The 14,212-nt window shown below is 36.9% G+C and overlaps 1 protein-coding gene across 1 annotated transcript in view; it reads right to left on the bottom strand.

Annotated features, from left to right (window-relative positions):
- LOC110115242 (tubby-like F-box protein 1) overlaps positions 1 to 13,893 on the bottom strand; it is a 30,230-nt gene extending 16,337 nt beyond the window's left edge. Inside the window, exons 1-2 of the mRNA XM_028699681.1 lie at positions 13,415 to 13,893; positions 13,098 to 13,185 (exon numbers count right to left, since the gene is read on the bottom strand). Coding sequence (XP_028555514.1) covers positions 13,098 to 13,185; positions 13,415 to 13,795 — 469 coding nt within the window. The 5' untranslated portion in view covers positions 13,796 to 13,893. The remainder of the gene's footprint in view (positions 1 to 13,097; positions 13,186 to 13,414) is intronic.
- Positions 13,894 to 14,212: the final 319 nt, after the last annotated feature.

The raw sequence follows: 14,212 nt of genomic DNA, 5'->3' as shown, positions 1-14,212 counted from the left end.
GCCGGAAAGCCGCCGGAAAGCCGCCGGAAAATTGACCGCCGGAAAGCCGCCGGAAAATTCCGCCGGTAATAAGTGATTTTCCTGTAGTGTCAGATCATTAAGTCCTCACAAAATGAGGGCGAAATCTCTGGGTAGTGTCTTATCTACAAACCTATCTGCCTTCCAAAATTTACCTCGGAACTTATTCAGTTAAAACTCCCTCGCTCAAATCAAAAAAAAAAGCGCGGCGGGGAGGCCGGGGCCGAATTTTCGGAGCCCACAAACAGTATGTGTTGGGCTACTCTAAAACAGATGCTGAATAACTTGGATTTTCCTACCAAATTTGTGAGCTTGTTGATGGAATGTGTTATGGAACCAAGGTTTTCTATTTTGATCAATGGTTGCAACTCTAAATGGTTTGTGGGGAAAAATGGTTTTCGTCAAGGTTGCCCACTCTCTCCAATTTTATTTATTTTATGCTCGCAATTACTTTCTAATGCTTTTATCAATAGAGGCACGAATCTTGGTATCAAGATCTCTCCAAATGCACAGAAAATCCTCATCTGTTATATGCAGATGATGTTTTGTTATTTTCTGATGCTAAGTTGAGAAATATTAAGAAGTTGAAGAAGATTCTAATGGATTATTGTAAGTGGACTGGGGAAGTAATTAATCTTTAAAAATCTTCCATGTTATTTGGTAAAACTATTGTAAGGTGGAAGAGGAAACAAATTACAAATTTACTGGGGTTTAAGGTAGTAGAGGAGATGAAGTACTTGGGAATTAAGATTGCTCTAAGAAGATTGAGGAAATCTGAGATTTCCAAAATTTGTTGAACAAATCATTGAAAAGATTAAATGCTTGGGGCAATAGATTAATTTCTCTTGCATGGAGATTGATTTTGGTGAAACAGTTTTTCTTGCACTTCCTTTATTCCTTTCAACTCATTCTCTTGTTCCTTTGAGCAGTCTGAAGGAGTTTGATAAGTTATGCAGGAATTATATTTGGGATAAGCATGATGGAAGTCATGGGCTTCATTTTGTGGCATGGGATGCCTTATGTAAACCAAGGAAGATGGGGGACGGGGTATCCAATCAACGGTTTTCAAATTTGGGCCTTTGAGAGCAAGGCTTGCTTGGAATCTTTTGAATAATCCGTCTAAACTTCTGAACAGGAATTTATTGGCCAAAGTTGGTGATAATTGGTGGAGATGCGAAGAGAAAGGTGGCTCGGCTTCATGGCAGATCATTTTGAGTGGTTGGAGGGCTCTCAAAGTTATTGTTAGAAGGAGAGTTGTATCTGGTTCTTGCATTAATGTCTTGAAGGATGTGTGGATAATGGATAAATGTATAGAAAAATGGCCAATGTTCGTTGCAAAATTTGAGGATGAAGATACAACTCTTGACTCTTTCATTGTAGATGGTTCATGGAATTATGACAAATTGAATTTGTTTTTTGGGAAAGACCTTGTGAGTATGATAAGCAAAGTTCAGATATATTCTAATTTGGCTGAAGATTTTATGGAATTAAAGCTTGCAATGACTGGCAAGACTATTTCGGCATTGATTTCAGAAGCTAACATGGAGGAAGATGGGGAGGATAATCTTGTTTCATGGTTATATAAGTTGAAGCTGAATTCTCATGTGGAGCTCTTCTTGTGGCGTGTTTGTAGGAATGATATTCCAACAGCTGACTTCCTAATGCATAGAAGATCATCTGACAACAATTTATGTCCAAGGAGCTGTGATGAAGTTGAAGACACTAATCATATTGTTGCTACTTATTCGAATCTTGTAAAGGTTATTGAATTGCTTAATAACTGGGGATTCACGGTACCAAACTTCTGTTCGTTCCAGGTTTGCTTGCGGGAGCTAGAGAAAATTGCTGGGAGGAATCTGGTTATTGTTAAGATTTACTTTACTTTGATTTGATTTTCATGGAATAACAAGAACAAGGTGAAGCATGATAATGTGGAAGATAGCGATGCGGTTGCTGCTGCTAGAGTAATCAATTTTGTGAGTATTACTAATCAAAAGGAAATCATCTCGGATTACTGGGGTGCTAATCAGTCTTCAAGACTATTTTCTAAATTTTGGCACCCTCCTCCCGAGTGGTTTAAGATTAACATTGATGCTTCGTTAAAGGGAAATAATAAGGCAGCTGTTGGTGGTATTGTTAGAGATAGTAAAGGAAGATTAATGTTAACATTTCGATTTGATTTTGTTCATTGGGACATAGCACAATTGGAGTTACTTGCTTTCAAATCTTTGAAAGAGGTGATGCAAGGATGGATGCAAGATGTGAAAGGTATTATTATTGAGGGGGATAATAGTAATGTGATCAAATTTCTTCACAAATTGTACAGCAAACCGAAGGAATTGATTGGAAGAGATGAAGATGAAGATTTGTTAATTTTAAAGAATTACAATAATGTTTTATTTCATTTTGTTGGTCGTGATTGTAATAAGTTAGCCGATTATTGTGCTAACTTAGATATTTCTTATGATTTTGTTTGGGATGTGTTTAGTGAGAATAATCTTCCTCCTTCATTTGTTTATTTATTGAAGGAGGAATGTGATAGGTGGTTTTATTTCAGTAGTTTGTATCTAGGTTCTTTTTTTTTTCCTTAGTTGATTGCATTCTGCATTTCTCTCAATATATATATATATATTATATTCCTTGTGAGAGCTACATTGTATCAAGCTGTGACTTTATTTTATTTTCTTTATTTTTTATTATAACCTTGTTGTCAGGTTCTCATCATCGTGTGATGTAGTTTATGATAGATAGATTTCGTCTGAACCAGCCCAACAGGACTATCTAGGGCCGATTTTTGTTTATAAGAGGCGGGCTATTCCCGCCTCCTCTATGCTTGCCGCCCACAATAGTGGGTCCCACTATTCCAATTGAGTTCAAATTAGAAAATGAGGGGGCAGCTAGGGCTATGGAGGAAAAACTGATTTGAAAAGTTTATGTATTAAATAGCATGAGGTGTTTTAGGGTTAGGGTTATCCTTGATTTGTTTCTCTTGTAGTTCATTGGCATCTTATGCTCTAGAATCCTTGTCTAGAGATTGGGAAAGAACGATCCTCCTCTTAGGGGCTGATTTAATAGGGAAATAGTCAAAGGAATAGGAGGGAATTGGAGAAGGGTTGTTTGGGTATTTACTATTTATTGTTTGCTTTAAATAGGTGGTTTTTCTAGGGTTAGGGCACCTTGAATTTGGCTAAATTTTGAGATCTTTTAGGCTTATGTTTTTTTTGGGCTCTAGCAGCGTCTAGAAATTTAGGAGAGATAGATCCTCCTCTCGAATAGAGGATCAATTGTATCTTGGTATTTTCTTTCCGTTCTGTTTGATTTCTTGCAATAAAATTATTGTTTTGTTTTGTTTTTTTCATTGGACATGTGGACTGCTTTTGCTGTTTTTACCAATAGTGTTAGGTTTTACTTGAAATATTCAAGTACTTCCTAACAGAGATCATCCATTGGAAGATGGGAAAAGCCACTAAGATCTTTTGTTGGAGTATCAACACCAACTAGAGACTCTATGTCGAATTATGGTGACAAGATCAACATCACCAAACCTACAAGATGCCTTGTCCAAGGAACTAGTTATTTTGCAATTGGAATTAGCAAATCCTCAAAACGCAAGCAGAGTTCCAAAGGAGGTGAAAGTTCTTGAACCGAAGACCTTTTGGTAGAAAAAATAACAAGGGGAATTTGTGAATTTGTGGGACTTAAAGATTAATTTTATGATACTCATATTTTCTATCTGGATACGGCTACAATTATAAGCTTTCAGGTGACGCAAAACTTTTTTGGTGGACTAGAGTTTGCATGAAGGTGAAACTCTATATCAAGGATTTCAGTTTCTTGACAGTGAAGAATTTTAATATGGCTGACAAAGACAAGCTTTTCAAACTTCTGCAGAGAGATATTATGCATTGCCTGTTGTAATGCTATTGCAAAGAAATAGGAGGATTCAAGTCCACCAAGAAGTCAAAAGAACTTCCAAGAAAACCTAGTTCAAGAGAAAAAAAAACGGTTCAAGTGTCAAAGAAAGAGTAGAAGTGTGAGTGTGATCGGCATTAGGATTCAAATTAAGAAAAATCTCATAATAAAGTCTTGCAAATGAAAATTCAAAGGTGCTTAGACTGCAATGGACCTCATTGAACTTATGATTGCCTAAAGCGAAAGAAGTTGAATGTCCTTGTTGCTCAAAATTCTAACAGAAGAGGTAGCAACATCAATAAATACCTTAAGAATATAGTGTGAGCCATTTATTGGTATTAATGATGTTGCTCCACAATTGATGTATGTTGATGTTGCTATCAACATTATTGATATTGTTGTTATGCTGGACAGTGATGCTATTTCAACTTGTAAAGTAATGAGAAAGACTCCTAGCAAAGTAAAATCATTGAACTCAACAACACATCTATTATTGGCATCTCCCACGATGTGAAATTTTTAGTGGGTGCTTGAATGGGGAAGATCAACTTGTTGCGCCATGGATTGATTTTTGATAACATCTTAGGCATCAACTTCTTCACAGTCGTGAAGGTTTCACTAATGTCTCAAATAAATGATATTCTGATCTAGCATACATTTTTTAACCCCTAAAAAGTCTACGAGGTTTATAAATGATGTGAATCAAAGTAGGAATTGCATTCGGAAAATAAAATGAAAGTTATTTAAAGCATTGTCAAAACAAATTTTATTACCAATAAAATGAAGGTTTAAATTATTCTAGGTAATTAACTTGCTTAGGCGAAGATTTGCTTTGAGATAACCAAACAATTCATAACACTCCAAAATAAAAGATCTACTTAATTGCTCATAACAATAATCCCACAATTAATAATGAAGAATTTCACCTTGAGCACCCTCTCACTCGTTCACTCTTGGGCTTTAGCGGAGAAGACAGAACCATGCGAAGATGGAGAGCACCACTACGGAAAAGGAGACAAAAGACTTTGTTACCGGAGAGGTATTCGCCGGAGGAGGTGGTGGTGGATGGCGTCCGATGATCGTCCAAGTGTAGTCACGAAACTGTCGGTCGAAGATATTTGCGAGAATCGGGACGACTCACTCCAAGTACTCTTCAATTGTGGCGTCGTCTTCAAATCCTACGTCTAAGCAAGGAGATCGTAGGATATCAATGCTCCCGTCGGCGTGGAATACTAATCCCCATTCAAGCTCCGGATCCGCCATTCAACATTGAGGAAGGGCGGGAAGAAGACAAGGGAAGGAGGATGGAGCCGAGAGCTAGGGGAAGACCAAGGGAAAATCTGAATTTGAATTTTCAGATTTTCTTAGGTTGGAGGGAGATGTTAATTGCAATAAAAACCTCCAAATTTTCAATTAAAGATAAGCGGTTATTAAGGGGGAATTAAAAAGGAAATTAGTGGGTGCTTATGTGGCAAGTAGAGAGAGAAAAGGTGAGGAGAGGATGGTCGGCCAAGCAAGAGAAGAAAAGAGGGATTTGATTAATTGGTGGGCCCCAATGAAGGAATTAAAATCTGAGCTTTTAATTCCAAATTTCAATTTATTAGAGCAGTTTCAATAAGGGGAGAAGGAAATTTCGATTTTGAATTCAAATAAATCAATCCTCCATTAATTTTCTTGCTTAATTGAGGTGACAAATTAAGAAAGAATTAAAGGAGGTTTGAAGGCTGAAATTCGGACCATCCAAGGAGGATGGACGGCGGGATTCACCAGGAGAAAGTCTCGGCCATACTAGAGGAGGAGGGGCGGCGACTGGGCTGGGCCGCTGGCTGGCTCAGCCGGCGGCAAGGGGGAGACGGAATTCTGGGCCGGCGGGTTGGGGGGGGGGGTCTTTTGCCCCAAGAGCTCACCGTCATGGGCTGTTGGGTATTTCGGGTGGAGCCTCTCCTAGGTCTCCTCACTTTCTCTCAAGCTCTCAAGCAAGACAAGAAGAATGAAAACTCAGAAATTTTATTGATTCAACATTAGCTCATACAATAGGAGGAGACCCCTTTATAAAGGTCTCAAAGCATGAAAATGAAAATGACTCACATGCCCATCGGACTACAACAAATACTATGCCTTCATAAGGGAAAAATAGTCACTAATGCATGAAATAAAAGATACATAAAATAGCATAGAAAAAAATATCATAAAATGACATGACAACATTAGAAATATAAGCTCCCAATCGTAGCCGTCGATCTACGATTCCTTCGTCGGTAAACCTGCCTAAAATGTCTGTCGATGACCTCATCAATAAACCTCTGATTAATCAGTGGTCCAGCCAAGTTGACTCCTTTTGCCCTTTTAATTATATAAAGAGCAAGCATTTATAACTTAATGTTATTCTAATTAATGAACAAGCCCAGAGAAACCAATATCTACAGATGATTTGACTTGATCCTAACTGAACATAGGCAATATGTAACTACCATGTGCATGCCTAGTTGAACTAATAGATCATGTGCAACTCAAATCTACCAATCAGCCTTGGCTCAGTTTTGGCTTATTCAATCAGTCAATTAATCTTTATATTGCAATAAAACATAATTAGGCTAATTAGCATTTAAAAATGCTACTAAGAGGACTCAACTTTGATCAAGTCAAATAGACAAATAAATAGTAATATCTAAAGTTAATTTGGTCATCGTACAATTAACTTCATGATTTGGGCTGCAACCGACTCAATCATTTGACCCCAATGCCTGATAATGAACCAAATTTTAGTTCATTGGAGCCTAATTAATTCAAGTTAAATAAAATTACTAACCTAAATCATCGACTCAAATCCTAGTCTACTTGAGAAGGCCTTAGTGTAGATTAAAGCCTAGTTTAGCTCTTTCCAATCAAAAAAGTAATTCTCCAATAATGCAGAATTCAAACCTTCATGAAGTAGTGAAAACAACTTGAGGATCCAAATCAATGAACTTAACCTTGTATCAATGCTAATGACAAGTCTAGCTCCAATCCAATTCATCAAATTTTAGCTTTCGGTATGCTAGATACATGCTCACTCCGTTTATGGCCTGATTAAAATGAGAACACAGTTATAGCACCACCTCCTTCATTGATTTTCTCTTGAACGCCTGATTATTAGCCTCTTCCATCTGAGACAAGGCATGTTGCACTACTACATGTGTGCAGGCTTAGACAAACCTTGAGTGGCACCTTATTATCTCATTTATGTCTCCCATTAAATGATCCTTAGGGAAGAGAAGCACAAAGAAAATGAAAGACAAAAGTAGAGACATGGAGTAGCAAACTTTTTAGAATTGTAACAGCTCTCAGGAGCTAACAGTAAATTTATTGCAAGAATCAAATAGATCGGAAGAAAAACAACAAGATACAAGTGATCCTCTATTTGAGAGGAGGATCTATCTCTCCCAATCTCTGGATGAATCTAGAGCTCAAAACCTAAACCTAAGAGATCCTATAATCAGCCAAATTCAAGATGCCCTAACCCTAGGAAAACAAAGTATTTAATGCATACAAATCAAAAGGAAATCCCTAAACAGTCCCTACATTCAAATTTCCCTCCCAAATCCCTTAAAAATCCTTCCTAAAATGCTGTGTTAACTCCTGCGGTTCGTACAGCTAGAGCAGGAGATGGAGACATTCTGCCTCGTTCGTGCCTAGGCCGGTCCCACGTGGACCGGCTGAACAGGCCCAATGGACCGGTCTAACATTCAATCTTGGCCTTTCCATGTTTTACTGGTAATTCATTTTTGCCTAGGAATTTAGCATTTTTCTCTTCATTGGCTAATAGTTACTGCATAAACACCTAGCCACTTATACCTAAACCCTCTCACTTTACAAATAAATCCATTTGATAGGATTACCATAACCTAATGGAACGCCCTATGTGATCACACTCTATTGCTTTGGGTAGTTTTAAGTTGAGAAGAGCACATTTCTCAACCCCATATATAGTGTAATTAGGTGCATGCCAAACACCACAGAAATCTATCCAATCCACCTTGATTGTTTTGAGAACCAATCTTGCCCTAATGGTTTTGGATCAAGTTAGCATTAGCGTAGAGCAAAGTTCTTGGCCTAAAACCAAAAGTGACTAATATACAATAATAAAAACTCAAATAAACCTTAATAAAAAAAGAGGCCATAGAAGTAGAGGAACAAAACACTATACAAGGAAATGGTAATAAACCAAATGAGAATTATGTTAGATTTGCAAGAATTGAAAAAACATGATAGAGCAAATTGATCAATTGCAGACATCAATATCCAAGAAAAGATAAAAGAGATCTTTCCTCCAGCATGCAAGGGAAGTTTCCTAATGACATTTATGAAGATGGGGAGAACAAAATATAGATGAGGAATTCTAAATACTAGTTAGACAACCCACCACCCTTTAATGAGTGCACCAAATTAGAGTTGGACACCTTTTCATGGCGCGGTGGATGCCCATAAGGTAGACAATTCATTGAAAACCATAGAAACTTCTTTCTTCATTTATAAATATACTCATGTATGAAAATTCATCTGCTCAACTATAGATAAATCATACACATTTATTTGGCGAAATTAGAAATTCTTAACTACTATTTGGCACTTATGTAATGGGCACAGATTAAGATATTATTGAAGACCTAGTTTTGTCCATTGACCATGAGGAGGTGGAGTAGATCTCATGGTAATAACTCTAGCAAAGAGACAAAGGTTGATACAAAAGTAAACTATTGGGAGCATTAGGCATTCTACTTAAGCAACTTTGCAAAGAATAAACTATTCTAGAAATTGCCAAGAAGGTTTCCAAAGGGAGCCAACACTTTTTTGATGTAAACTAGTACAATGGTTAGCTCAAAAGTTATGGCTATATAGGAGAGGAATAAAATCAATAACATAAACCAAAAGATTCCTTTCAGCAATGCTAAGAAAAAGAGGAACAGCCTAAGAAAATAGGTAAAAATGAAAATTTTATTACAATCATTATCAATTTAAGGGAATTGAAACTCATATTGATGAAAATTACATCTCGAAAAAAGATTGACTAGGAAGGAGGCCAAGAAAAATATTTTCATGGAGACCATATAACTTGAAGAAGAGCAATAGACATACTTAGCAATTAAGCTAATGTCTATAGACAGCAATAATTTAAGAGACAAACTCTTCAGGTTCAACATAATCGTAAAAAATCACGTGTAGCAATAGAAATCTTATATATATATATATATAAGGATTGTCTATCACCTACCATCTTGAGTCATGAACTTTGGGATGGATTAAAAATGATGCTTAGCGGATAGATGAGCCTCAATATAAAATGAAGTTGTATACTTTACATTGGTGAGATTCTATGTGATGTTCCATTGGATTGCTCGTCATATAATTTTGAGATATTTTTATTCATGAGATAGGGATGCAATCTACTTCAAAAGTATTTTTTTTTTCTTTGACAAGGATGGTAGAAAGTTTCCAATTAGAAGCAACACACATACATAATAGTTTTGAAGCAACACCAAATTACAACATAGGCATGGTCAATTCAAGGTAATACACCACTAGAAGCACCATTACCAGCCCCAAGAGAACCACTAGCAACTCATGGAAGAAAGGAAAGACAGAAAAAGAAGTTTAAACAAATTCAACTCTAGGGCCACTTCAAATCTCCTATTGCTTGTCTAGGAAAATAAAAAAGAGAAAGAAGAGCAAACTAAAGACTAGAGCCCAACCTAGAGAAAGGCATAATTGTAATAATTCATAAGAGGAAAAATAACTCCGCGGGGGGGGGGGGAATACTTAATCCAAAAAGATCCCCATGTCAAATTTTTTAAATATTTTCTAAAGTATTCAAAATTGGCTTAGCAGTTTCTAGATAAGTCATTTTTCAAAAGATTTCTTCAAGTACTTCGCTAAACAAAATATCTGTAGCTAAATTAACAAAATCCAACCTCCAAAATCGATTCAAGTGAGGGGGTCGGCTACTCCAAATAGTGCTCAAAATTTAACTTGCAAAAAAGAAAACAGGGATAGTAGAGCTTAGCATCAAAGTAGCAACAAAATCTAGTCAAAATGTAGGAGTTGAGACATGTGAAAGGAATTCAAGGATTTTTTTTATATGATAAATGATTTCATAATTTTATATTATTCTCTCTTTTTTAGCATTTAGATTTTATTTGGGACAGTTTTTTATCTCTTTCTAAAGTGGCTACTTCTGTAGAATTTATTAATATTCCTAGGTTAGTTTAAATTTTGAAAGTTTCTAGTGATGCACTTCAATTCCCTCCTCTCTACGGATCTTTTTATAGGTTTTGGGCAAAGCAAGAACCAAGTCAACCAATAATTCTACATATGAAAATTGCCAATAACAATCATTCCATAGAGGCATATCAAGACCGAATGCTTCACTTCCTCGTTGATTCACAAACTAATAATGACTCACCTCCTTGTCATTAGCTTGAATTAAAAAAATCGAAGGTGAAATATCATGCAAACACAAGAAGCCATAGAGAGAATCATCTAAAGTTGGAAGGCACAAAGATGTTTTCCATGAAGGCCATAATTTCCTATTTTACTGGTAAATTCCTTTTTTCAAGAGAGATTTTTATAAGCGTTTTCCAATGTTTAGTGAATAAACATCTACTCACTCATATTGGGTCATCTCAATTCATTAGTAAACTACATGATAGGATTATGCTAACCAATTGGGCAGCCTTATATGATCTCACTCTATTGCTTTTGGTAATTTTTTTTGCTTGAAGTGCATCACTTTACCCTATAGTGTAATTAGATGAGACACAAAACAATGAAAGCCCTTCAATCTACTTGGAAGTTTTGGTCACCAATCATATATTTGTCTTTCAATCACCTTCAGCTATAGAAAAAGAGTCTTGAGATGATGATGATGAGGCAGCAACCCCTAACTCCCCTTATAATAGCACAACAAAGCTTGGCAAATGTTCTATTGCTTGTCAATATGAATGGGATAAGCAAAAGTTGAACTATGAGGATTGAAATAGACTTGTAAAAGCAGCTCAACAATTGAAAAAGTATATAAATAAGGGTTGGAGATTGTTTGAGTTCAATGTTGGTGATGAGAAATAAAGACCTAATAAGTAACCTAAGAGAAGGACATTACAATGTGCCAATTTAAAGGACAAATCAGATAGTAAATTCAAATCAATCTGACAGGGGCACCAGTCTCTTCTAGTGGAGTGTTTGTTACATCCCTAAGAATGTGACTATGTACTAATGCATTTGGGTAAATGATTTGCACCCTTTTCTAGTAAAAAAGATACAAGATAAAGAAAAGGATGTTACAATGTATAAATTTAAAGAACAAACTAGACTATAAATTCAAATCAATCTGACAAGGACACCAGACTCTTTTAGTGGGGAATTTATTACATCCCTAAGAATGTGACTGTCGACCAAAGGGATTTACGTGGATGACTTGCACCCTTTTCTAGTCCAAAAGATACCAAATAAAGTAAAATTTATGATTTGTCCTAGCAACGGCTTGTGCTTGTGCTTGTAGTGCTTATGCATACATTAGCATGTGCTTGTGGTGACTTATGCATGCAATGGCTAGTGTTTATGGTGACTTATGTGTGCAGCGTCTTATGCATTCAATTGGCTTGTGGGGTGTGTTTGTAGTGTTGTGTCGTTGCAGTAGCTTTTGCAAATGATTGGATGCTTGCAAGTTATGAGAGTGTGCAGAGATTACCCACATGTCAGTGGCAGGTGAGGCAAACACTTACAAAACAACTTCTTAAATGCAAACAACATATGCACATTGTGCGGTGGCTGTAAGGGTGTTGTTTGAAGGTAGGATAAAGCATATGCGGCCAAGTGAATGCAAATAGTGAGTGTTTGCATGGAGATGAGCTAAGTGTGAGAGTGATTAATCATGAACAAAAAGATAGTGCAAATGGCATGATACATGTACACAGATGATGCCATTAGTATGAACAGATGGATTTGAAACTTATTCAAAGCTATTAACCGAGTCCTATGCAAGTGCGTGCATATAGTTACAATACTGCACTCTAATTGCAAACATTTGCACACATGCAAAAAACATGGACAAATGCATATGTTGTGTGCATGTAGTTGGTGGCTAAAGGTACATAATGATGAATCGTGAGTGGGAACTATGGTAAAAGATTATCAAATGGGTTGTTTCCTACTTATGTTGATCCAAACGGACTTTCAGAGAGAGTAACAAATACAAAGAGAGCAACAAACTGCTGACCATTTACAAAAGCTCTTGAAGAGGTTGTTGTGGCTAGTGCAACCCTAAAAAACAAAGCAATTTGGTAGTGTTTGAAGGCTTGTATGGCTACAATCGCATGCATATGCGATAAACTATTAGTATTGAAACATGTTGTAAGCATGATTTATGAATTGTGCATGTTTTTGTAATTGTATGCATACATATTAGGGACTTCACTCTATGAGCTTTGTATCAATGTAATTCTTAGCGAAAAAGATTGAGACTGCAATTCCTATAATTATGGAATGACTTTTGTCTCGAATTATTTGTATGTTGTCATGGTAAGCACAATAATATGTGCTAAAATCTATTGTATGCCAATTTGTGAGAAGTTTAGAGTAGTTTTTAGATTGGTTGGTTTTCACTAAAGAAAGACAAACAGAAATTTAGTGAACCTATAACCCTATGACACATGCCATCATGAACTATATGTATAGTTATAATTTTTCAATGCACGCTACCGCACTAAACTACAATTAGAGTTGTCGTTTATCTTAAGTCTACAATAGTGAGCACTCCACTCTAACAACCACTCAAACCCCCAAGAAACAATTTATCTCACAAATATAATTGGCAACTAAACTTAAAGCCACAAGGAATTTTATCTCCTTTATGCTTATCAGAAATTGAGATAGTCCCAAGGAAGAAGCCAGATAGTTGGACACAGTAGCAGGATTCAAATCAAGGCAAAAAATATATCAATAAGGCAAGATAGGCCAAAAATTCCACATAACTAAATCTTGGCCCAGCCGATTGGTTGCAACTAAACTGCTGGCATGTTAGCACGCTACTAGGAAACAACACAAGAGTAAAAACTTAAAACACAAGAAAAAATAAAATTCAGAATGATAACCTATTGAAGAACGAACACAAAGTTGGTATTATTCTTACTTACTATGAGCTATGCCTAGATAAAGGTAGAACGTAGATTTTTCATGATCCCTCTTCATAAAGCACTGCATTGGTGTATCCCTCGGCCCCGGCTGCACCCACACCAGACAAGCATGATGGCAATTTACAGAGATTGCAGATAAAAGAATCACATGGATACGAATTAAAACCGTAAAATGACAGCAGAGGTAGGAATATATAAATTCCATTCCAATATAAGAAAAATATAACGAGTATGAAGAAGAAACCTCACAATTTCCTTAAGAAAGCCAAAATGTAGGGAAATTTGGATGATATATCCATGGAGAACGCATATCAGACCTGCTTAAGAGACGAAGGAAAGGTGATCATGCCAGACTCTTGTAGGGATCTGACGATACTGGTGGTGACCTCCCTCCACTTGCGGCAGACACATGCGCATGCGACAACGCTCTTGCGAAGCGGCCACTGGTCCTCGCTCGCCTCCACCCTCTTTATGATCTCGGCGAGGAGTTCGGACAGCATACAAGACCATCGATCCTCGTCTTCATCTTCCTCCACGGCAAAACCGATTGCGGCTGAAGTCCCTGCCGCCGTCGCCTCCGGCTGGACTAGATCGTCCACGTCATCGTGCTGAGTGCGCCGAGATCCGTGCCTCAGGTTGGAGAGCTCACCGGAGAGGGAGGAGCCCTTGATATGGAAGAATGCCCACCGCCGCGACATCTCCTTCCTACCCGATCTCTGTTGCGGAGGAGATCCGGAGAGAGCGGCGGTTACTTCCCCTCGTCCGGTCGATCGGAGGAACTTCCGTGGCAACTCTATCCCCGTATTTGATTTTTTTTAATAAATAATAAATAATAGGGAGTTTTACATAAATATCACTTAATACTATTCTATTTACATATTTAACACCTAAAATTTTAATATTACATAAATACCACCCATAGTTCATTTTCATACAAAATATGAGTGGTAGAAATGAAATATATGAGTGGTAGGAAAGAAATATAAGTGATATATTTGATATTAAAATAATATAGGGTGGTATGGATGTAATATTAAAGTTTTAGGTGTTAGATATGTAAATAGGATGTTATAAAGTCGTATGTATGTAAATTTCCCTAAATAATAACTTTCCTA

Source organism: Dendrobium catenatum, unplaced genomic scaffold (genome assembly GCF_001605985.2).
Source record: "Dendrobium catenatum unplaced genomic scaffold, ASM160598v2 fragScaff_scaffold_1364, whole genome shotgun sequence".
NCBI classification, from domain to species: Eukaryota; Viridiplantae; Streptophyta; class Magnoliopsida; order Asparagales; family Orchidaceae; genus Dendrobium; species Dendrobium catenatum.
This window is presented reverse-complemented; position numbering and strand designations above follow the sequence as displayed.